The following is a 26785-nucleotide window of genomic DNA, read 5'->3' as shown; positions in this document are numbered from 1 at the left end:
CAGGTGCATATTTATTGAATGGAAAAATGAACATACCACATTCTTAAGTTCTAGCACAGATGTAACCACTCCAACCACCCCCTTCAGCCTTCCAATATATTACCTGACTACATCCCTTAAAAAGTTTAAATTATATTCTGTCCAACCTTGACCTCACTGCACTACTGATACATCATTCAACTCTGTATTTCTTTCACACTCTTATAATATGGGATACATTTATTTTTTGTCATATACATATTCCTTTTCCAGTTTTATTCCATGATTTATTCTCTCCTATGATATATTATTTTTTCTTCTGGAACAGTCCACATTGTTTCTCGGTTTTAAAGTTGTTAACAGTCTGCCAAGAAGCATGCAGCAAGGTACACATGCAAATTAATCTTAAGATACCCTCTGGCTGATGATGGTATAGGTAAACATTAACTGCCTAAAGTCAACAGATACTTCTTTTGCACTGATTAAAAAAAGGCTGGATTGTTATAATTCAGAATTTTGAAAGTAAATTTTGAAAGTAATTTTCAAAATGTCTAATTCTGCAGAAATTATGCAATATGTCTTTGACAAGAATTCAGCTCTGGTAAAAACATACATGTTCATTAGAATGATTAAACTTATTTGGATCGATACAAAGTACACACCCAAATACTAAGCAGCAAGACCCTCAAGCTCTTGTACAATGCACATGCCAATCTAACATACAATGTGCAGGCAGTTCAGGGTCTACATTCTTCTTCAAATCTGTCAAAAAAGTACAAGCAGGTCAGTGCCTACACTGTTTCTTCTGAGCTGTATAGTACACAGTCAGATTGGGGTTTACATGTTCTAATCTGTCATGCTATGTGCAGGTTGATCTGGGTGTACAATGTTCCATTAGATCCATCATACAGTGTACTGGTCAATCATTGTTTACATAGTTTCTTCACAGCTGTTGTAAAATGCACAAGCAGATCAAGGCATATACTACTTATAAAAAGTGTAAACCCTAATCTGCCAATGAATTATGTGATGATACAGTTCAAAGTCAAGTGCACTTTTTATCTAACCTCTGATAGATTTCCTGTTTTTTTCTTGGTCAAAGTATGCAATGTGAAAGGCCCAGTACAAGACAAATAATAAGTCAATGTACTGCAGACCTGACAACCCTAACAAGACCCTCTCATTAAGGCAGTTAATTTTTTTCTGCAAGTTTGACCAGTTTTCAGTAATGTGTAACAAAATATCATGTACTGCTATTGTAAAGTTGGACAACTTGTGACAAAATCTTCAGTATCTGAAGCTGATGCAGTATTCATTAGGTTTAATGGAAAGTTTGAATAGTACACACAGACCTTATTGACCTCAAGTATAGTTGCACAAACTTCAGCTCCAAACCCTATGAGGATCAATGGCGTGTTGCCATCTCTCAACTTGACATAATTCTTGTAATTTTTTTCAATTTCACATGACAATGGCAAATATATCTACCACAAATGTCCAATAAATGTAACTACGTCCCTTAATACTTTTATTCACTAAATTCTGAATATTCCTATCTATAATACTGTACTGATTATTAGTACTTTTTATGAGGCTTATTTTTTTACCTTTTGTCTTCAACTTACATTATTTTTATTAAATTTCTAAAATCAACAATTTTATCATGAAGATCCTTGGCATGTGCACAGCTTAAAGCATCCGAGGTACTACTGTAGTCTGATTCCCTGATTAACATCTCTAAATCTATTATGAAACTGGCATTCGAACACAGACAAGTCAATTATCCAGATTTTACTGCAAAAATCTTATTCCCATAGTTCAGCATTTATTCTGTAAGTCTCTACTTTAAGGGTAATTTTTGTAAGACTTATTACAAAATCATACGGACTGACAGGTCTAGGAACGTCATCTCACAAATTATGCCATTTTATCATGACACCGCTGAACATTTCTAGGCCTCACTTCATCATCAAAATCATGTGCAAATAATCTGAAAAGAGGTTGTTACGGTCAATGGCAGGATGATGGTAGGATGAATTTGTTGCATAGTTTGTCAGTGATGATAAACTGAATGATACAGAGTTGCTAACAAGCTATGTATTGAATACTGAAACAGGAATTTTATTATCTCCCTAACGATCCAGTCATGTTACTTACTGATGCTAAGGCTTTTCCTAATGCATCCCCGGTTTGTTGTGAACTTCCCTGGTGGTTGGAGACACTGCGGCTAGGACCTGGCCCTCCCCCTCCTCCCATCATATCTGACCCATTGACTGTTGGAGAGGGGCTTGAGAAGGTGGTTGAGGAATTGGGGGGTATGGTGTTGCCCCTGAAAGTTGACATGGGTGGAAGACCAGAGTTCATCATACTCTCTTGGCTAGGGGACATGGAGTGATGATACCCCTGAAATTCAAAAGAAAAGAAAAACATTTAAATGTATTAATAATTGCCTATTTCCAGGCTATCTCTTCAGCTCTTCTGGTCTATGATCAGCAGATCTAAAACTTACCTCAAATTTTTTTTTAAATCATCTGAAAAAATTTAAGAATTCAAAGACATCTGCAGATATAAATTAGACTACTGACAAGACAAAATCTAATTTTTCTGAACAAAAGAGACCATCCGAATGACTGAAAAAGAACTGAACACTTATCACATATTTTCACCATACAGAATAACTGGGTTTTTTTCTTGATACAAAATCCAGTTTAGAACACATTTTTAATATTGGCTCTCAATACTTTACTGGTATCTAAATTGGCATCTTAAAATGACCATCATTTACAACAATTTTCGGTTTGTGAGAAATCCGTTGTGCTATATATCATTCAGTGGGAAACATTAAAAATCTTTGTGACAGATCCTTATGTTAAACTCCAAAAGCACATGTGTTTGACTGATAAGTAATAGGTGTTATTACACAAGGCCATAAAACCAGAAAATTCTCACATTAATTGTAACCGAAAGAAAATAAAGTCTGACATAGGAAAATAAAAGGACACTGAACCTTGTGTACTTCTGCATCATGAAATGCACTTCTGCTAAACACATCTATCATTGACACATGTATCAACAACAGCTTCCATTTTTAAAAAACGTTTTACTTTATCTGCATTGCAGATGGATGTATTGACATAAATACAGACATGCATACGGTCTTGACAAAAACCGTGTCGACCTGCCAGTACCAAATTTAACAATCAGAAATGCACACACACACACATGCATTCACACATTCACAAACATACTCACAGACTAATCTGCTGGACATCATTAGATGCAATGGTCAACAAGGACTTATACTGTATATTTTAAATTAAGTAGAATAAACAGCATATAAACACTAATCTACTAGCATTTAATGTGACTGCATATCTAGGAGTATGAAATTTGCAGCTGGGTCTACTTTAAACATGGATAAATAAGGCTATGCATGTAAAGGTCCGCTATTGCCAACAGGGCCAAAACTAATCAAACAAGTAGACTATGAACTTGTTCATAACATGCAAAGCTCACTCAGTAAAATCATGTCATTTATCTGGACACACAATAAACAAAATTTTTTAATTAAAAACACGGACTAATTTTGGATGCATTTTACAATAATATGATAACAATTATACTGTGAAACATCTGAGATGCATTATTCTCTTATAAATGGTGGAGTATGAGTATGACAACATGAATTGTGACAAGAAAATGAAGATGATTCCTTCAAAGGTGTCCAAACAGGTATCATATTCCACATACAGGACCTTAAGTTTGTTTCTCATATAAAATGAATTATTTGGGCAACAAAATGACTTACCATATATACTCACTTATAAAACAATCCCATCTGGAAACTGCACAGACCCAGATCTGTTGTACCAAAATACATTGGCAGACAATGATCTGTGCAGTTTGTTAGGAGCAGTATATAGAACAAGCAGCACAGACCCTGATCTGCAGGTACATTATGCTACTATAGATCAGGCTCTTTGTTGTTTGCAGTTTGGCTTGACTTGTAAGCAAGTATATAAAGTTACAAATTCTGTTAAAGAGAATCAATATTTTAATGTTTTTCAAACAAAATTGCTGGCCAATCAAGTATTGGCAGGTCTAATGGGGTTGACACTAAAGAAATGAATCCATCTCAGAAAGTGCAGATATACAGTTTCCCATCTGTCTCTGGACTGCAGCATGTTTACACAACAGCCTACTGAAGTTGGGGCTGTAGCTTTTCTGTGCCAGTTTTGCACTCTGGAAACTGTTGAACAGATCCATAGAACCAGTCTGGCCTGCATCTTTCAAACTGCCAGACAGAAACAGGAAGCTAAGTTTATCTTGACACAAACATCCCTCCCCTCATGTAAACCATCACCCTCCAGTTTACACAAGAGCTATATTAACCTTACATTGGGGTCATCAACATGGAAAAGAATAGAACATGGATTATGCTGCCTGAGGTTCAACAAGATAATCTGAGGGATAAACCACAAAAACTTGAAGTCTGAACAAAACGTAATGCCAAATCAAAGCAAACAAAGTCAAATAAACTTAAAACTGTAAATGTATACTCAATGGTCAATGGGAAATAAAAATTTATATCCATTTAAGACATGCGCCATTGTGGAAATCGAAGGGAAAAAAATAGACAACTTGAACTCCAATATTTAAAACAAGATTAAGCAAATGATAGGAATGAAACTAATTCCCACTTAAGTTGAAAATGCTTCAGGTTATAGATCTTTGATTCTGTTCCATATCAGGTATGTTTCACGGGGGAAAAAGCGTTATTAATTTTTATTTCTGTTTGAATGCCTAAAGTTATGGTATAAAGATGGGTAATTTACAGATACCATGCAATACGACATAAAAAGAGAGTCTTAATCGTAAGTAATTTATGATGCTTTCAAGAATTTGTCAAATGGGTTAGTGATTGAGGCTCAATCTGGGACATCTGATTTTACGAATCTAACAAGAATTCTCATCATGATAAAGTTCTCTCTTTCAAACATGCAGGGAATAGCCAACTTCTTTCCTTGAAACTACAACATTTTTTATCAATTTAGATTTAAATGCTGGTTTAAATTTTCTGTAGGAATGTTTTTTTCTCTTAATTTTTTTAAAAACTTCAAAAATGGTCTGAATTCATAGGTAATCTTCCTTAGTCCTTCCATGGTTTATCTCCCTTAATCAGTTCATCTTTCCAACTTGAATGCCTATGCTTATCAAACTTATGAACAAATTAAGATGTAGAGGCTGACTTTAGATTTTGTTATTCCAGATACACTATCAATCTGATCATTTCCAGTACACTTCACATTGGCACACCTGTTGGTGGCATCACCTCTGCAGATGTGAAACTGGCTTATCAAATCAGATCTTCTCTGCACTCAGGGATTTATTTATTAGACTGTGTATATTTCTACACATTCTTGAATGTTTATAGGTAATTACTGAAGCATCAGATAGATATACAGTTTATCTTAAGCACCAATGTCCTTGTTGACCCAATCGTGTGTCAAGGGATCATAAAGAGGGAGCTGTGGTTGGCAAGGGAAATTAATGGCTTATGGCTAAACTATACATGGGTACTGGGCTACTTAAAAAGAACAAAAATGTTAAAATGAAGAAAAAATGTCATAACAGCTATATAAGCAGAAAAGCAATTGTTCATGGAATTTCCTCACACAAAACAATTGGAATCAACCTCCCCAAGCATGATAGTTTGGAATCACCCTTCCCAAACTACTTGATAGATGACTTTGGTACCTATGCCCCATTTATGTGAACAAAACAAAATGTTCCAACTAAATTTTTGTGTGTGACTGTTGCTTTAAAAAAAAAAAAAACGAACATGTACACTAGGCTTATATCCTTCTCTATGTATACAACTTAATCTGTTCTACAATGCAGCCAGGTAACACCAAACTTTAATAATGTACATCAAATATATATATATATACACACACACACACACCACCTGCATACAACCTAGGTATGGTGAACAAAATTCAAACAGAAATTCTCCAGTGGAAAATTAGTTTAAGACGAAAGTGCTGTAACAAAAAAAAATGTTTATCACTTGGGAATCCTGCAGCTGAAAAAGTGGGAAAATGATTGTGTTGAGTGTGTCTCCCCCAGATGCTGAGATCTATATTCCAGATGTGAAGCATAAACATTTGAAATAATTATCAGCACTGCACCTATTCCTCTCCTAATTGAGATGGATCTGTAATCTTTGGGAAAAAAGTTATTAAGAAATAATTTAGTCATATGAACTTGTGTCCCCCATGAAACCCTCAGCTTGAAGATCTGCCCTGTAGATCACAAAATCCTTAAGCTGGAGTTGAGACTGTGTTTTCAATTTTAGTACATCAAAAGAGACATCACATTTTAATTTCCAGCCATCAAAACAGATGTCACAATTTCATTTTCAGCCTATCAAAAGAGACATTATAAAAGTAAAGTTATTTGTGACTGGCTGATAAAAAATCTCATGCTTAAAATGAGTTTTAGGACTTTAAGATCAGGTCAAAATCGGACCTTGGCCGTGACATGAATTTTTTTCTTTGCACATATTTCCAAAATTTTAAAGCAAAGTGTAGCATCTTAACTATACTATATTGTCCAACTTCATCACAAACAGAACATGAGGCAACTGGACAATTCCTGCTAAACTGCTAAATAATTTATGTTTAAAAGCTCTGACATAAAAATGTGGTGATCCGATGTCGGCACAGCTGTTAAGTGTGGCTTTGGAAGCAAGTATTTGGAACATACATTTAATCTTTTGAGTATCTGGCATTCAGTACAGATGTTCAATCAATGTTTCTCCCAGATTGGAACTACTCTGGTGTCCTTTCAATTTCTATATGACAGTACCTTTTGATGCAATGAATCAATTTTATAAATATAATTTTTTTGGTTGTGAATTTCATTCAAGCTTGAAAGTTCAAATATTTTTTAAGTATACAAATGGGGTTATATAATAAATACAAAATCACATCTGTGTTTTGTTCTACGTTGGGGGAAAGAATTCACTTGGTAGAGTTGAATATGTCATGGCCTAATGACCCTGACATAACCTTTTGCCATAGCAAACTTTTTCTTTCAACCAACTCAGAACAAAACTATATACTTTTGTGTGTAAATTTTGTGTCTCTACAAATAAAAGTACTGTTGTATTCAGACATGATTGTGGTATTCCACAAAACAAGCTGAAAATTTGAAAGAGGGGTTCAGGGGTTCTCTCCCAATGGGGTCTAGAGGCAGAGCCAAAGGCTTCCGTCCAAAAATGCATATTACAATCATAAAAAACTGCTCCTGGTGTAACTTATGATCATAATATACAACAAAATAATCATTCGAAAAACTAATAAACTTACCAAGAATGTTCAAATCGACTTCAATAATTTCACAATATTTATAGTCATATGAATTTGTTCTCCAATACTATTGATGCTTAAGTTATTTCATGTGCATGTCAGTGTTCACATCGTAATTAAGTCACAATAATTTGTCAATCTTTGCAGCAAACATTATACTTCTCTCTTTTCATAACAAATCTGCAAAATAAACACACACGTATATCAACTATATACAAATAATCTCATACATTCATTTGTCTTTTTCTACAATGGACACCTGTTGATATGCCAGTCGAGCTCTCTTTGCGGCTTTGGCAAAGATTTTTTTAGCCTTCATTTTTGACTGACTTTATTGGCTCAATGGACAATTTTCTTTTCTTTCTCAATGAGAGCCTTTCTCCTTTTTGGTTGGTGCTTGTATTGGCGACATACAGTGCGCATATTCTGACAGAGGGCTACATCTGTTCTCTCATGCAAAAAACCTTTCTTCTTATAGTAATTAACTGTACTTTTTCCAGATGCCTTCTTTCTGAGCTTTAATTTTTCTGTATGCAGCTTCTTCTGTAGGTGCTGTTCCAAACTCTTCCAACTGCGATTACCATACAGCAGAGGTCACAAAATACCAGTCCTCTAGCGTTCAGTTTTCTTATAAACTGACCTATTAAATTTCCATCGACTTTTCACTCCAGCCATTGCCATTTACATATATTTTTTCAACCATTATCTAAACTTCTCGTGACATGGTCTCTCTCAACAACTCGGGACGCCATTTTTTGCAAGCACGCTTCTTCTTTCCATTGCCATCAGTTTCCATTACACAAAGATTCATTGGAAAATTTTAAACTTTTGACCAATCAGAATATTCCTTACGAGGGTCGTGGGCTTACTAATACATGGAACGAATACGTTACAAAGGTCGTTGTGGAATGGGACCTAACAGACCGTTTAAAAAAAAAATGGATCGGAGATGATTAAAAAAACATCAGGAGAAAAGCGGGATTCCGCTTTTAAAATGGAGAAAAAATCATGTCTGTGTATTTGAGTTATGGAATTGACAAGACTACAAACCTTTCTTTTAGACACTGGCCCTGTCAAGTAACTTAAAAAACAGAGTATATTGATACAGGCTGAAAAGAATTTCCAGGAATTCAAGATAAGACCTTTTATACTTTTTGACTGCCAAGTGTTGATTGAAATCATCACTGATATTTGTATGCAATACCAAGATTTTCAAATCAACTACTTTAGCATATATACTGGATAAAATATCTGAACCAGTTTCTTTTTTGGACAAAATAGATATAATTAGAAGCATTCTGGTGAAATCCCCTTGTCACTATGATAATTCATTTAGGAGGTGTAATGATAATCAGATTTTCAGATTTTCAAACTGCTCACCATGGCAGCCATATTGGAACTAGATTGGCACGATTTAAAACCAACTAGATCTCATAAGGAGTTATCTGGTGGAGCGAAATGTGATTTTCCAATGCAGAGGAATAGTGGCAAGATAGTGTCCATAATGGATGTCCACAATTCCATTTATGTCCAACCTGATCTCATAAGTAATTTAGTAGAAATCCAAATGTCAGTATGTCCCACCATTCTGGAGTAAGACTTCCAAGATGGCCACTGTGCCAGCCAAACTGTAGGCACCATTTTCAAATGGGACCAGCTTAACATCATAAGAAGTCATCCTGTGAAAACCCCATGCTGACATGTTTTGTTTTTTTCATTCTGGGAGTGTAGTCGTTTCAAGATCGTTGATATGTAGGACATACTATACATTAGTGTTGCACCTTTTTAATTCATGACCAACTAAGCATAATAAAATGCCATTTATTGAAAGCCCTTATTGGATATGACCATCCTATCAGGAGAAATAGTAATAACAAGACTTTCAATAAGGTCACTGCACTGGCCAAAATGGATGTCCAAGCAGCACCATTTTCATTTAGGACTATCAAGATCATGGGATGAATGAATGCCTGTGCTACATTTCATGGCAATCCTCCAAGTAGTCCAGAGGAGTAATGACAATAAGCTGATGCAAACAAATGCACAGATGTTACATGATGGACAACAGGCCATTCTAGTCTATGACCTGTTGAATTACTGTCCTAACTCAAATTCCACTTTTGCAAGGGCATCACATTTTATTATTTTTTGGACATGATGTAGCCACTTTTTCTAAAGAAAGGAATAATTTATTCATTCATATTTTCTTTGCTTATTTGTCTCTCAAAACTGTTTCTACATTAGTGTACTTCAGCAAAAATATGCAACTCTGTGCGTGTGTATGTATGTTAATGATTTGGATTTTTAACGTAGCTTTAACAATTTTTCAGTCATATCGCTATGATGTCTGCAGTGTGGCAGTTTATAGTGATGTCTAGCAGTGGAGCATCATGCTGCAGACATGTAGCACAATGTACCACCCAGTCACATTATCGTGACACCAGGCCGACCAGTCCTAACACTAACCTCTTAATGGTGAGCAGCAAGAGAGGCAGCTGTTAGTACCATTTCTGTAAGTCTTTGGTATGACTCGTCTTGGGACCAAACCCATGACCTCACTGCAACTTTGTTTGCTAAAAACATGATTCTGTTTTGATTAAAGCAATGATTACTCAAGGTATGGCTGACAATCAGGACTTGTTACCCAAGTACTTTACTAAACACTCTAGCAACAATTGTGTGTGACTAGGCTCACTCAAACTGTGATAAAAAAAGTAATCCTGGTGACCCTCCAAAATTTCTTTGCGATTCTGATACAGATCACGACCTAGAGCTGGGAAACACTGATCCAGTGTATAGATGCAGATTACTATGTCATGGGCTTCTCAAAGTTTTGTTATTTTAAAAAAAACTTCCTCCTCAGGAACATTCAAATGAAGAACTATTAGCAGACAAATATTAATCATGTGCCAATGTCTTCCACAGGTTCATAACATACAACCATTTGTTTCTCAAGGTTTTCCCTGGCAAATTATTTCAACACAATAGTTTTACAGTTTGTCCATATTTTGTTTGCATGCTTGACAGGCAGCCTGCTGAGAATACAGGAGGGGCCAAATCTAGAAGTGAAGAGACACTAGCTGTTGGCCAATCCAATTTTTGGTACACTGTTAAAAAAAGATTGAACACTGAGTTTAGGTCACTTGATTGCCTTTATGTCTGTGAAAATGTAGACATATGAAAGACTTTTCTATCTGGGTGACTGATAACTGTCCCTCCACCCCACCCAAACATGTCTCACAAATCATGCTCAATATTAATATCCAGTTCCTGTGCAAGGTCACTTTGTTCTCCAGTTCTGTTTTTGTAATTAGTTTCCTATGTAGATAGTGAATGGATTCTACTTTTTGTCAAGTATGTCTTGTGTCTGAATTACTACTATTCATTTTGTTCCTCTTTTCTAAGCTACCTGTACAAGCCTATGTTGAAAAGCCCTAATATTTCTGATTTTTTTCATGATGTATGGCCTAGTTAATACACATAAAAGGCAAGTCAATGCAACGAAGAGTGGGTGTTTATGGGGCAGTCTAATGGGAGATGATTAAGAGAACCTGATTGTAAAATAATGACATCTGTGAAGAAGTGAACTTGATATTCAAGTTAGAAAACCAACTCCATGACATTAGCAAGCTTAGGCTCTATGTAATGTATTTTCCAGGATGGAAAAACACCATCAAAATGCTTCCCTCCCTAACCTCCTGGAAAACCTATCAGAAGATGGAAGAGAAAGTTACAACAATATAACAGATACCAGGAATACATCTACAGACTAAAAAAAAACTATGAGGGTCCTGTCTCTCTTTCGCACGTGCATGCACCCCCACACACAGTTTGGATGATACCTTGCAGGTTGACACATCTCCATGCTTGCAAAGGGAAGAAGTTGCATTCAACACAAATAAATTATAGGTACATGTTAAATACACACTGCAATACACTTTCTGTGTATCGAAGGTATTTATGTCCAGTTTCGGGGAACATTATTGGGGATGGGATCATCATTACTATATATGGTGAATTGTTTCCGTGGGTGCTGTGGTTTCCTGCACTTACATGACTTAGGCACATCAACAAATGTGTCACAGAAACCAGGATTATAAAGTGGTAACAAGCTTGCTTTGTATCCCTGCAGTCTTGTGTACCAGGATAAGCAATGGTTAAGTATTCAGAAGTTTCCTCTAAGCTCTCTGGTTTCCATCTCGTGCTAAAATCTGTCCCTGGTTTCAATAAATCCACAACACTTTCTTCAAACCCAAACTTTACATCACCTCATCTGGTTTCTCGCAGTCTTGACAAAAAACAAATTTCATGACTTTTCCAAAACTTTTCCAGGGCCATTTCACAGAACTTGAGGACCACAATATCTTGTAAGTAAATTAATTTTTGAGTCAGAAACAAGTATTTTTAATTGATGATCAGCATTCATTGAAATTAGCAGTTGTTAATTTGTTAACTCCGTTGTCAGAAATTTCAAGACTTTTCCAAAACTTTGCAGGTTTTGAGAAATTTGGAGACATTATTTAAATTCCAGAACTTTTCAAGGATTCCAAAACCCATAGTAACCGTGGCTTGTGGTACCTTTCACAATATTCAAGGTCTCAATTTGCAGAGACAGCAAAAAGGATGCAAAATATCTGTACACCTCAGAACATATTTAGTCTAATAAAAAAGATTTGAGAAAAAATTCAGTCCTGAAATTTTCCCCTCTGATAAAATAAGACTGTTCAAGGTATTGTGACGTTTTCATCCCTCAATACCTGCTGAAAGTTCAGTGAACATTCCTTCTTGCTAACCCCATATCAAGAAATGTATATATCTCTCACTTTAGGAAGAACATGGTATGTTTAGTGAAACGGGGGGGGGGGGGGGGGGGGGGTGGTGGTGGAAGGGGGAACCTGACAGAAATTACACAGTACTATACAGTCCTTGAGGTTATATAATGCATTAATAGTAAGAGCAGTATGAACTTACCATTTCATGGGGGTGATGTAGTGTGCCATGAGAGGAAGCCTGTGTGTAGTAGGAGTTGCCAGGCAACATGGAAGAGGGATAAGTTGAAGTGGGATGGTGACCACCTGGCACATTTGAGGACCATGGATCTGCTGAATTGTGGGATGGATCTGGAAATAATAATCATATTCCTTTATAATGACAGCAGTTTAATTTAAACAGAAAATCAGGAACTTTCCACAGTTCTTTGAACACTGAAGACATTAAACTAGATAACTAAAAAAACGTTTTACAAATTCTACATAAAATTTTTGCATGAGCACTTATTGCATGACAACATAAGAAGGCTATTTAGTGCTGAGATTAATGGAGTTGGGCGTCTTACCCAATAACACACCAAGGTAGCCATCCTGACCTGATCTGATGGAAGAGTAGATATTAAACGATTTTCAAAACAGTCACCTATGTGGCCATATTAGATTGCAGATTGGCCCATTTTCATATAGAAAAAGCCTCCTGGAAGAAAACTCAATGTCAAAATGACTTTCCAGGAGTGGCACCCATAAAAAGATTTTCAAGTTAGCAGCCACAGTGGCCGTATTGGATTTTGGATCATTTCTAGGTCCAACTAGACATCATATTAAGTCTTCTGGTGAACACACTATGCTGATGTAATGTTCCGCTGAAAAGAAGTGGTTATAACGAGATGTTCAAGATTGATGCCATGGTGGTCATAGTTTGGATGTCAGATTAGCACCATTTCCATTTAGGATCAACCAGACATCATAAGAAGTCTTTTAGTGAAAACCTCATAATGATATGACCATCCATTTAGGAAAAGGAGCCATAACAAGATTTTCTAGATTGCTCAAGTGTTGGCCATATTGGATATCCAATTAGTACCATTTGCATTTAGGAACTACTAGACATAAGTAGTGTCTTGGTGAATCCCCTGGCCACCCATTCTGGGGGAGTAGCAAAAACAAGATTTTCAAAACGGCTACTGTGGCAGCCATATTTGATGTCTGAACAGCACAACAGTCATTTAGGACCAACTAGACCATGTGTAGACATTGTGTGCAATGTTTCAAGGTGATAATCCAAGTAAATTAGGAAGAGTAACAACACCAAAGTTAAGGTAACAGACAAGTAGAAAGTATGAAACCCTGTTACACCACTCCCCCAATAACCGTGAACCCACTTTTAACGTGGGTCAGGTGTGAACCCCCAATTTTAAACTAGAAAATAGAACAAATATTAGCCCTATTTGTTGAACTTAGAGAAAGTCATGATCAAAATTGGTAAATGAAACATCAATGTATCGCTGATTTTATCGTAGAAAATGGTAGATTGTACCTGGACATTTTAATCAACAATATGAAATTATCAACTTTTAATAAAAGTCATATACTTTGTTACATGATCCTTCCAACTGACCTTCTTAGTAAACCACAAATAACGATATTCAAAGAATTTTGATCAATGAAAATGTCACTTACACCTGCTGGAGGTAATACTTTAATAAATAAATATGAATTAAATAATTTTTTATCAAGAAAAGTTTGTGTTTTAGTTTATCTTTTGGCTAGGTTTAAGTGTAATCATCATAAATGCAATGTGCCATCATGTATTCAAACAAAAAATGCGTCAATCAACCAGAACAGCTATGTCCATGAGCGCTTCACTGAGAACTTAATTAAGTGCCAACCATAACTTAGCGAAGTATTTGCTGTATGGTTTCAATGAATTAAAACCTGACCTCCTTTGTATTATCACCTTAATTGCGTCTTTTTTATCAAATAAAGGAGCCTGAATACAAGAAAATTTAAAAGGCATGCAAATCCTAAATACTTAAAATCTTAAGATCTAGTGACCTCCCCTCATTAATCGGTTGAACTCAATTCAACTGATCAGTCAAACACAATTATGACTGTTATTGTGTATGAAATATAAATAAGAAATATAATTAAACTACTTAAATTAACCTACTCATTTATAAATGTGATCAAAAGATAGCAAGACCACCAAGCAAAATGTATACTTTGTCAAATAAAGTGCTTTGTTTCAGATAGGATCAATGTGGAAAAGCGAGTTTCAAAGAATTCCTGAACTGGCACTTTGAGATACCTTAAGGACTAGAAGTATCATTAACATTTGAAATTAAATCATAGCATCAGTATGTTACAAACTGAGCAATACTAAAATTAAGTTTCAATGCTGATGATTGTTTCAAGAAAGAAATATGTTTTTTGGAAAAAGGAATCTTATTTTGTGGTGTATCAACAGTTAGTCTGATCCTTGTTTTGTAGATTCCTTGCTTCAAACTTCATAGCCATTAACACAAGTATCAACTTGTACAGTTTACGTGTAATTTGTATGGGTTTTTCCATTTTCGTCAGTGTACAACTGTTTTGTACAGTTTTTCATACAAATCATTTATTTTTTTGTTTTGTGTGCATCCGAGACACTGGACATAATTTTTTATAATGAGAATTCAAAGAGATCAGGGTGGCCCAAAACAACCAATCAAATCATACTCAAAACCGCGCTTTTCCTTTGATAATGAAACGTGTTTATTTCATGATTCAATGGCTCTGAAATTTGATGCTCACTTGGATTTCAAATATTAACTACCTTATTTTATACATTATTATTTTCTTATTTATACTTATTACTATCAAATGCATAACATTTACATCAATTTTCATACTTTACACAGTGTGGCAGCCATGCTGGTGTAAGTGTAATTTGACCGACTTTTCTGTGTGGAGACAAAACTGCATGAAAGCAATTTTGAAAGACGATAGTGTTTTAAGTAAAAAGAATGAAATAAAGTTTCAGAAATGTAAATAATTATGTAAATATGTGTAAAACTACTCTGTTTATAGCTTTTGTTGTTTTCAAACTGTTGATCTTGTATAATATATCAATACATTTTTTCATGTAAGCTTTCATTTGGTCGAGAACTCAAGACCAGAGGCCTCACCCTGCAGACCGCCCCAATAACAGCAGTCGACAGACCAAAATGGTGCTCCCTTGCTGTCGCCTCAAGCATCAGACGGCGCAGAGAGGATTGAGTGATTTATTTCCATTTGGTCTTTGTAAGGTTTTTATTGGTCTGGCGTACAGGTTTTTATCTCAAGGGGTTGACACCTATGCATTAATGAAGCAGGAAACCAGACTAAACAACAACAACAAAAAGCAATGACATGATACACAAATGTTCTCCTGTGCACATGAATGTTGTCTAAAACCTATTGGAATAATGTTAGTGATCTTTCAGATCCTGGTCATATTGAAAATAAATGAAATTTATAGAAAATAACAAAGAACATAATTAAAAAACGCTTTATTGACAAGTATTCTTGACGCGATTATGAAACGAGTTATCAGCCATTAAACAGTACATTTACCCACCCACCCCACATCCCACGGTTTGCTCTATGTCCAATAGGTATGGATCACTTATTATTAGGAAATCCCTATCTCTGTTTTGTAGACCACATTGTGTGAGAATTCTCGAGGCAGAGTTGTATAATGTAACGAAAATTTTATCAAGATATCTGCATTTGCATCGTCTATATCAAGTGGGTTGTGCTAAATCATGCCAAAAAGTTTTCAAAGCCACTGAATTCAAAATGTGCAAATAAATATTAAACATTGCTGCAATGGCCTGAAAATGTAAATCTGTTCATGTACAAATGATACAAATGTGCCCATCAAATTAAATTTGTCTACCTCAAGTGGATTTTGCCTGATTGTGTTAAGATTTTTTCACTCAAAATTCCTAAATGTGTAAAAAAATTAAAAACCAGAATCAGCTCATTAAAATGTGACCATGAAAAGTCTGAACAATTTCATGGTTCTAAGTTTAAGAGCTTTGTGCTACAAATCTAAAATGAATACAGATTGATGTACAAAAGTATGTGCCAAGTCATGGACATTAAGTATAGCACAAAGCAAAATCACCCCTTCTAATATTCCAGTTGGGACTTGAAAAGAAAGGTAGGAAAATGTACTCACCCATAAAGTATGACTCTGTGGGAGGGGGGTACATAGGTTTGGAAGGGGTATACCTTCCCGGAGAGTCCTGGCCAAACTCATCTGGGTTGGGAGAGTACACCTGTAAGAAAGAGAAATATTCACTGCATTTTGATGCATGCTCTCAGTTGCCCCTGTAACTTTGTCATACATCCATGAAAATTAACTTGGGGCATAGCACAACCAAATCATAACATAGATATAATATGTGACCAAGGTATTTAATACTGCCACGACAAACAAAAGGCATCATCTACAACTCACAATCCTGAAGGTGAAGTGATTGAGACTTTGTAAATTTTATGCTTGTGGGTGGGCTTGCTTTTCAAATCATACTGCATCTAAGAATATTGGTTTGATAAAATTAAATTCAGACATTTTGGCCAATAAATGACGCTTCAATTCTAGGTGATTTTAGTCATCTGTATTTTATCAAACTGCTTTCTAAAGTCCTCTCCGATTTGTTCATATATCCATATGTACATGTGTAATGTTAATTCTCTTATCATTTTATCTATAATTTCAATCAATGTAAACCCCAATGTGTTGGCACATTTTATTGGTCTATGAAGATCGTAGTCTATGCTGCTCACACCTGGGTATGCACTACAATAGGAGTAACTACTACATTCTGCACTAAGCAGGCCACAAAATCTACAATTGGCAGGAGAAACTTTGACAGGTTCATAATACAAACACAGGTTTATGTGTAAGGAAGCAGTACAAATTTCTTTGCATACCGCAAACATCACACCTGCCCAATAATACAACACCAAAGTGTCATATGCATTCTACAAAATATTCATGAAATGAACTTAGTTAAATGAACACATATAATACATAGTGATTACTTCATGATCAACACATGTATTACATAGCAATTACTTCAAGCTCAACACATGTAATACATAGTGATTACTTCAAGCTCAACACATGTAATACATAGTGATTACTTCAAGCTCAACAGCTTGGGTCAATCAAAATCTGGCAAATTTAGAGTGAACCTAAAACAATCGTCTATCTCTCACACATACACAAATTAAAAGAAAACTAAGGCCTTAATACATTAACCCCTGGAGGTTTTTGTCATTTCTGCCTGAAAATCGTGCAGGAAACACATTTTGAAAGCTATTTCTGAATAGATCCGAAAACACCAAATCCCCAGTGATCTCTCAATAACATACTGCCTAGTTGTGTTAGAAACATCGTTTTTCATTGGCTATTTGACTCGCGCATGAGCATAAGAGTAAAAGTTGGAGTTCTTTGTTGTTGTTTTAGGGTTTTTTTTGCTAAACAGAGCCATTATTTTTGTATTGAGACCACTCTTTATTCCAAATGCCCCTCTTATCCTACTTTTTGCAAAGACTCGTCTGTCTGTTTGCAGTTCATACCAGTTTGCCTTAGATCTGAGACCAAAAAGTCTAAAATCTGGACACAAAATCAGATTCCTACCACAGGCGAACATTGGGTAGAAAAAAGTCGAGTCCAAAAAATTAGGTTTTTTTATCTGTATTTTGTAACGCAATTAGATATTCCAGATTATTTGGTATCATTGTAGACCTACATCTGTCTACCTTTCTATAATACCACCCACTTTAGTGTATCATGCATGACCATGACGCTACAGAGCTCGGCAGCAGGCTACTACCTCCTGCCCTGTTAAGTAGTCGCTAGAGGTTAATGAGTTAAAAGTTAAACTCTCTCATGCACCTGCACAAATAAGAAGAATGCTAGGGCCGCAATGTCTCATTCTCCCACCACGTCATGTGCACAGATATGGCCTCTAACACAAATAAAACTATGGCCTTCATATTGAACACACACACACACACACACATACACACACCCCCCCACACATACACACAAATAAAAAAATCAGAGCTTTAATGTCTACTCTCCCTCACTGTAATGAATACACACAAAGCACAAATAAAAATAAAACAATGGCCTTCGTGTTGAATGGTTTGGTTTAGTCTATTACCGCACAGCAACACATGGTTATCTAGTGACAAGGCAACTGTAGTAAAAGGCTAAAAGAGGCATGGTAGCTGACTCAGGCTGGTCTCATGGTAAACCCAAACTCGCACCCTTTCAGTCTTCTTGCTGAACAAACTCTCACACATACAAACACAGACAGAAAATCTGTCCATTCATAATGAACTGTCAAGTCCTTTACCCACCCCACCCCATTTCTCTCTCATGCAAAACCAAAAAAGCAAATTTGGGCTTTCATGAAGTTCATGTTCAACCCAATGAAAAACTTCAACCAAAAAGCTTCACAACAATCTTAATAACAAAACTGTCAGTTAAATTACTTGTTTTTCTCTATAGTAGACATGTACATACACATGCTGGAATCCAGTCAAAGTGCATTGCTTCCCTGATGAGATGTGCTTGAAGATTTCTATTGATTGTTTTTTAATTAAATATGTGTGAATCTTTAACAGAATTATTATTGTGGTACCAATAGCTAAAAACAAAATCCATTTTGTCTTCTGACTGGTGACCATAATCCAACCAATAAAATCAATGCCTGTATCTATACCAGCCATATCAATGGAATCTTCACCAACAAGCTGACCTATGGTCTGTAAAGACCAACTAATTGGACTAATTACTAATGAATTTCGGTCTGTCAAACAAGCCGTGTTTCCCACTGATTCTCTACATCAGAAAAAAAAACAAGACTGGATAACCGAGGTTCAACTAATTTACAATGCAGTGCTGCTGAATGTAAGTAAACTTTGCAGTTCAAAATTAAAATGCTATTTAAGTTCTTATAAAATAAGAGTGAATAAGATTTTTTCCAGAAAGGTATCAATATACTTGGAAAATGTTCCTAAAATGGAATAAGCATTAATCAAGAAAGCACAATCAAACAGAAGGCCGTCACTGTTACAATTTCTTTACATGTCAATAATCATAAACTTTACAGTAACACAGAAAAATGATGCCAGAATTAATATATATCAATTCTAGAAATGTATACCTAAAAGGAAATTTATATCCATTATATACAGGAGTTAACAGGCATTTTCATCTCCAAGGGTATTACAGTGAAAAGTATGGGTTACACACTGTGCACAAAACAACTGAAATTTTCTATGCAATCTTTTTTTCAGGCATAATGAACCTGATCTTCAACCTTTTAACTCCAAAACTGATGGTCTTCTTCCTTACTAAAAGTGCAAGCAATCCACGTCTGATCCAGTTCTGTGCTGTAGATTTAATGTAACTCTGCAAAAGCCATTTTTCTTCTTTTAGTAAGTGACCATGACCATCAACATTTAGCAGACATTTCAAGAGATATAATTATGAAAATTCACTTAGCATAAAATAAAAATTGCTTGTTCCAAGTGAATAAAGGATATATTTCATCTTTAGAGTGAAAACCTAAAGCATTTTCACCCACACAATGAAATATATGTTATTTGCTCAATACAAGCAAATATCCTATAAAATAAACTGCTTGTTCCAAGTTAATAAAGGATATATTTCATCTTGTGAGTGAAAAACTAAAGCATTTTCATCCACACAATGAAATATATGTTATTTGTTCCATACAAATAAATATCCTCTTATTATTCTTTCCTTGATATGTTACCAGTTCAAGACTAAATTTAACACTAAAAAGGCCTTTTATTTGTAAATGTTTGGTCCAATAGTTTTCATTAATTATTTCCAGCCATTAGGAACCTAACATAACACAGAATTGGCATACATAAAAAGGTGTCCCAATATTATCCAAGTAACTCTATATCCCCATTTCCATTAATTAGCTGGCATTCCCAATATTCTCAGCTCCCCCTCTCTTTGAACACTGGGCCATGAGGAAGTAAAAGTAAATCTGATATGCCCCAAAGGAAATGTTCACTATACTTTTTGATAAAAACCAGATGGCCAGATTGTCTGGCTTTTATTAAAGACATCTCCCTCCCTCTCTCTCTCTCTCTCTCTGATTACTTGTGGATTCTTCAACAGAATCAAAGTCATTGACATAAGGTGTTTCGAAAGTTATAGAAAAAAATGCAGCATAGTCATACAAGATAGTAAGTAGCAAATTTGACACTTTTAAAATATCAAGATACAATACTGAACACTGGCCTCCAATTTTAACACCACCACTCCAATTTCAAGTCAATAAATTTATTTCTGTAAAGGGAACATGATGCACACATCTATTTACTTGCCAATTTATAATCCATTCTCTGAAATTTCTACACATGCAGATCAATACTTTCTCTTAAAAAAAATATTATGAATTCAAGTGGGTATTTTCCTTTTTTAGGATATATATTATTTTTTGGGGGGTCACAGGTTTTTTAAAAAGCAAATGACAATTTACCTGACATTTAATTTCATGGATTTGGGAGGGGGTTAACATTTATTTACAAAAGGATCATTGTACACTGGGTCTTTAAATCTGTTGTAAAACAAAAATGACGGAACTACCTACAAGTGAGACAAATACTTTCCAATATGTTAAATGTTTATAAATTGGACTGTTCGCAAAACAAATGCATTCATTCTTTGTTTGTGTGGAAATGGCCTTTGGAGCCTGCACTTTTTACCTTGCCCATTACGTTTTATCTGCTGCTTGAAATTTGTGAGCATACACTTAAATTTGCTGTTTGTGTTTTAAATCTATAATTTATGATTTAATAAACTATCTTTAGCAAATTTAAGTATTAAATTATATCGTATCTGTATTCAATTAATTTACTTACATTTAAGCATTACAAAGTATCATTTCCATGGGAGCATTTAAAGACTCTTACAACCAACATTTATCAACGTGTTTGTGTGAAATGGATTTTAATATAGCTTTAAAAAGTTTCAGTCATATCACTATCATGTCTGCAGGGGCCCCGAGTGGCCGAAAGCCCTCTCCGTTACGGATCACTTCCATCTCACCTGTCTGAGTGGGTTCGAGTCTCGGATTCGGCCAATGTGGGTATGTGAGAAAGCTTGCCAGTAGCATCTCATGGGTCGGTGGTTCTTTCCGGGGGTTTTCCCCGGTTCTTCCTCCACCATTAATACTGGCCGCCATGTATAGCCTATCGTGTGCTGAAAATTGGCTTTAAACCCAACAACAACAACCATGTCTGCAGTGCGGCAGTTTATAGTGATGTATAGCACTGGGGCATCATGCCACCAACATGTTGCATCATGTCTCACCCAGTCACATTATCCTGACACCAGGCCAACCAGTCTTAACACTAACTTCTTAATGTTAATACCATTTAATGGCCTAATGTTAATACCATTTTTATAAGTCTTTGGTATGACTCGACCAGGGTTTGAACCTTCGACCTTCTGCATCTGAGCCAGATGCTGTAACCATTAGGCCACTGGAGCAGTCCTTATCAACCAGTTATACAAACACAAAAAAAACCCCAATATAATAATGTTCACTGAGATCCTGATCATATTTGCATATGTCAACCAAGGGATAAACTAAATGTGTTAAAATTCCAGCAAATTATCAATACTACAGTCTTTCTTTTCGAAGACCATGCAAAAATATTGTCATACTTACTCCAGAAATTTTAGTTGGTAGATACATCCCAATGGGCCGGTAAAAAGGATAGTACATCCTTCTGTACCACTCAGACTGTCTATCCACCATTGAAATTCCCTGTCTGTTCAAAAGCTTACAAGTATCACATAAATGGAATTCCTTGCTAGTTCACTGGTCTTTAAATGACTAATTCATGAAGATTATTCAATTTTAAATTATTGCTTCCTTTTTCGCAGACAATATAATTAAATAATATTTATTTTAATTTCCTCCAAAAAACGTTTTATGATTTTTGCACTGAAAATTCTTCCATAATTGGTGAATGTTCCAAGAAAAAGAATTTTGTGAACGCAGTAATTCTGATCAATCTTGAATCAGCTGTGTTTGGTTTCAATACGTTGTGCTGCACTCTGATAAAGGATTTTACAAATCACTGTGGATATGGAAGAGTCTACACGATACAAATTTTCCTTAAAATAGATGAGGAATCACATTCATTCCTAGTCACTTCTTATTTCAAATTGCCACCAGTAAAAAAACAAACTCATCTGGGATCTTCAGTATACCTTGTAGTCATGCAAATGATCCAAAATGTTATAGAAAAGATCTATTAACTTTATTAAAACTCCTCTCTTCAAGAAAGTTCAGTTTCTGACACATGAAGATCCTTTTCTGGAATTATGAAGGAGATACACAGACTGTCAATATACTACTACACTACTTCGTATATATATACTTCTTGATTATTCTGAAGTTAACCAAGTCCTAGAACTACTGGAATCATACTGGACTGTAACAGACCAGGGAACAAGTAGTCCTTCACAAAGTATTCAAGATGGATCAAATTTTATACTTAATGGATTGGATGTGTAATTTAAGAACATCCCAAAATGAAATCCAGTACAGCTTGTCCAGTGTTAATTTCACGTCATGCTATCACTCAACAAAGGCTTAAAACATGGTCAATTTAACCCTTTTATAAAATAATTTCAACAGAAAAAGTTAGTCACAAGTGAAAAATAATATGCTCATTAGAACAGAAATTCCAATTCAGTTTGTTATAGTTACCCCATAATATAAACCAATCACAAATAATGTGTGATTATTGCCACTCAATTATGCAAATAATGAAGTCACCTTGACAGAAACTTACAGCAATTTTTTAATTGGTAACATCATGAATTCAGTACTTGTTTTAGAGCACTGATACAATTGATTCCAATCCAAGTTCAAAAGCTACTTAAAGAATGGTAATCAAAACTGAAGGAATCCAGTCACCAAAACTTCTTACAAGCTGTTACATCTGCATCTGAGATGAAGCAACATTTGGACTAACTGTGTTCTGGTCCATTAAAATGTGCACCAGAAGACCATTCATTTGTATGCAGATTCATCAAAGTTGTGTATTGGCTACTACATCTAATCCAAACACATGAAGAATGTCACAACATAGGCAGGCAAGCGGGATGCTGGGAATTTGGCCAGGTGCTATAACACTGCTTGATGTTCTCTTGTGGTACACTACTATCCCACCTGGACAACTACAGACCTCACAGACTTCCAACTTTCCAGCTTACAGCTGGTCTAGCTATCTACCTTCAAACTGGTAAATTCCTCTTCCTGGAGTAAAACCCAGTTGGTTGCTGATGTAACATGAATTAAAGGCCTCCTGCATGAATAGTGAGGAACCAGTTGAAATTCAAACTACAACCAGTCTATTAATCATTCAGATTCACTGTTCTCTGATGTATTCCACATGGAGCCTTAATGTATCACACCTGCTTCAATTCATTGGCCCAATGTGTAAACCAGTCAAAACAAGCAAGTGGAAGAGTTTGCCATGAAGAGGAAGGGGATGGGTAATCTGTTGAATATTCATAATAAATAATAAACACAAAGTGAAGCCAAGCAACCAATTCCATTTAAAGCATCTCATTACCTCTTTGTAAAACATCTCCCCCTGCATCATGTAAGTATAACCTATTATTTTGTTAACTCTGTATTCAATTTTTAAAACTCTACCAGTGAATTCAAAATTGATGCCCAATATCATTAAGTAACACTAACCTTCCATAAACTCCCAATTTTCTAATGCCGTGAATTCAAACTTGGACTGTAAAATTTAATATCTATAAACTTTTTGTATATAATTAACATCATACAATTTTTAGGGAAAAACAGCTTACATACAATGTTTTACAAAACTTAATTTTTTAAATTACTTTTCAGATAAATTTAGTAAACATGTTAATAAGAATCATGATCCAAAAAATTTGATGTGGCTAGTATACTGCCTTTATTCAAATGGATGACAATTAAATGTATTCAAAACACAATACCATGTACTCAAAGCACAATACAGATGTACTCAATACCAATGTACTCCAAACACAATACCATGTGCTCAAAACACAATACCAAAGTACTCAAAACACAATATCATGTACTCAAAACACAATACACTGTACCAATGTACTCAAAACACAATACCATGTACTCAAAACACAATACCAATGCAGACTTGCCAACCCTGATGAGTCCGTCTCAGTAAGGCAGTTGATTTTTTCCGTAAGATTGACCAGTTTTCAGTAAGGTGTAACAAAATATCAATAACTGCTTTTGTAAAGCTGGAAAACATAATTAAAAGTTTGACGCATCGATGATAAACATTATGTTCAACTGAAAAGTTTGTAAAGCATGCACAGACTTTATTTACCACTAGTACAGTTGCAAAAACTCTAGTTCCAAACCCTATGCAGCTTAATGGCTTGTTGCTATCTTTGAACTTTACATAATTCTTGGAAATTCTCGTCCATTTCACATGACAACAGCAATCATATCTCCCGCCACAAGACATACTCAAATTGGCATGTGATGTCAAATAAACATAACTGTATCCTTTCCAGCTTTTATTCACAAGAATCTGAATACTCTTTTTATTCTTCTGTGTTGATTATTAACACTTTTCTAATAGCTTAGTTTCCCTTTCATCATAAACATGCATCGTTTTCTTGATGCCATTTTTAAAATTTCTATAATCAACAGTTTGATCATGCAGACACTTTGCATGAACAAATAGGTGCAGTTTACAGCTTCTGGGGTGCTGCTGTAAAGTTAGCCCGATTCCCTGACTAATTTCACTAATTCTAAGATGAAACCTGGATCCAAATAAAACACAGATGAACCAATTATCCGGATTTTCCGGCAATGAGAATTCTTCTGTAGTTTTTGCAAGTATGTACTAAGTCCATATTTTAAGGTTAATTTTCATAAGATTTGGCAGGTCTGCCAATGTACTCAAAACACAATACCAATGTACTCAAAACAAAAGACCAATGTACTCAAAACAATACCATGTACTCAAAACACAATACCAATATACTCAAAACAACAATATCAATGTACTCAAAACACAATACCAATGTACTCAAAACAATACCAATGTACTCAAAACACATTATACCAATGTACTCAAAACACAATACCGATGTACTCAAAACAATAAAATTGTACTGATTTGTGGAGAAATACACCAAACATGTCCTAGGCATGCTATGTAAAAATGAATTCCTCGCATGTGTTAAAACTAGAGTTTTTTTTATTTCATTCAGGATTCACAACAACTGTCTTCAAGCTGAATCATAACAATACACCACATGCAACAGTACAAAAAATGTAATTACTTTTGATCAGCAATGAATCAGCCAGGATCAATATCCTTTTCCATTTGAACATAAAAAAAACAGTATCTTATAGCATAAAAAGTGTTATTTCCTTATTACATACCAACTTGGTGGCAATTACATAAACCCAGAAGCCCTCATAGAAGTCATTTTCTGACCCCAAAGTGTGTCACATGACCCTTATCTGGGAGTTGAAACCTTTACTAATGGGTCATAGGAAGTTTGTGAACCTGTAGACACATTTTCTATGATAATTCCACCTGTGCCAATCTTACATTCCTGTCTGAAATGATCCAGATTCCCATTTTTTCCCCCAAGAAACATAATCTAAATTGAATTACCACACAGAAACTACTATTCTGGCAAGTGAACAACCTTTAGCAGGAGTTGAGGTGGTGTAAAGACCACTAAGCAAGATGTAAATGTAGAGTTGGTTTCATGTCATGTAGAGCTGGATCAGTCTATTCATATAAAATTAAAATAAAACTTTGTAACGGGCCACACCTCATATATATATCATTACAAGTTCATAAAGATATTCTCTTAACCACATAGGATATAAACAAAATGAAATAACCAACAGAATCACCATGAAAATTATTTTTTTAAAAATGTTTAGATCATGTTAAATTTAAACATCTAAAGTACATTAATGCAAGTCTCAGATCCTTAATGATCCGAATCTTCATTCTCGCCATTAACTTTTATCATAGTGTTAATTAACAGGTCAACCATATTTATAATCATTTTCATAAAATAATCTGTGAAATAATCGTCTTAAATAAAATATCTGAAATCATACAAGCAGCCTCTAAAAATGTATTATTAGTACAGTGGATACAAAAGTTTAAAAATTTTTACTATCAACTTACAAACGTGGATAAATGATATTCCCAAGTTACAAGGGATACAAATACATAACAAAAACCCAACGATCTGATTTTTTTTAAAATTTAAAAACTGTCACTAATGACAAAGACAGATAGTAAACCATAAAAATGCTGAATATTAATTTGCATTTATGGGTGCCAATTTTTTTGTTTATTTTAGATTTCTTTGACCCATAAACTGATCCACTAAATCACTTTGTTTGCTTACACATTGCTACAGTGAGGAAAAAAAATTGTTTTGACCCTAAGCTACCAAATCTGACCAGGACCCCATTGTAAGCACAAATCACTGAAATACTGGTAAAAGTGGTCCAAATTTTATTAAAAGATATAGTGATACTTCTAGAT

At 35.1% G+C, this 26785-nt stretch overlaps 1 protein-coding gene across 11 annotated transcripts in view; it reads right to left on the bottom strand.

Moving 5' to 3' along the window:
- Positions 1-26785, bottom strand: part of LOC149794377 (transcription factor 12-like) — a 205701-nt gene that overhangs the window by 47845 nt on the left and 131071 nt on the right. For all 11 annotated transcript variants that reach the window (XM_089968559.1, XM_089968557.1, XM_089968553.1 and 8 more), the window contains 3 exons: positions 16326-16425; positions 12324-12472; positions 2137-2382 (listed from right to left, as the gene is read on the bottom strand). In XM_089968559.1, the coding sequence (XP_089824685.1) occupies positions 2137-2382; positions 12324-12472; positions 16326-16425 (495 nt within the window). The remainder of the gene's footprint in view (positions 1-2136; positions 2383-12323; positions 12473-16325; positions 16426-26785) is intronic.

Source organism: Sinohyriopsis cumingii, chromosome 8 (genome assembly GCF_028554795.1).
Source record: "Sinohyriopsis cumingii isolate HCF-2022 chromosome 8, ASM2855479v2, whole genome shotgun sequence".
In the NCBI taxonomy this organism is placed as follows: Eukaryota; Metazoa; Mollusca; class Bivalvia; order Unionida; family Unionidae; genus Sinohyriopsis; species Sinohyriopsis cumingii.
The sequence above is the reverse complement of the archived record's forward strand: the minus strand, read 5'-3'. Positions and strand labels throughout refer to the sequence as shown.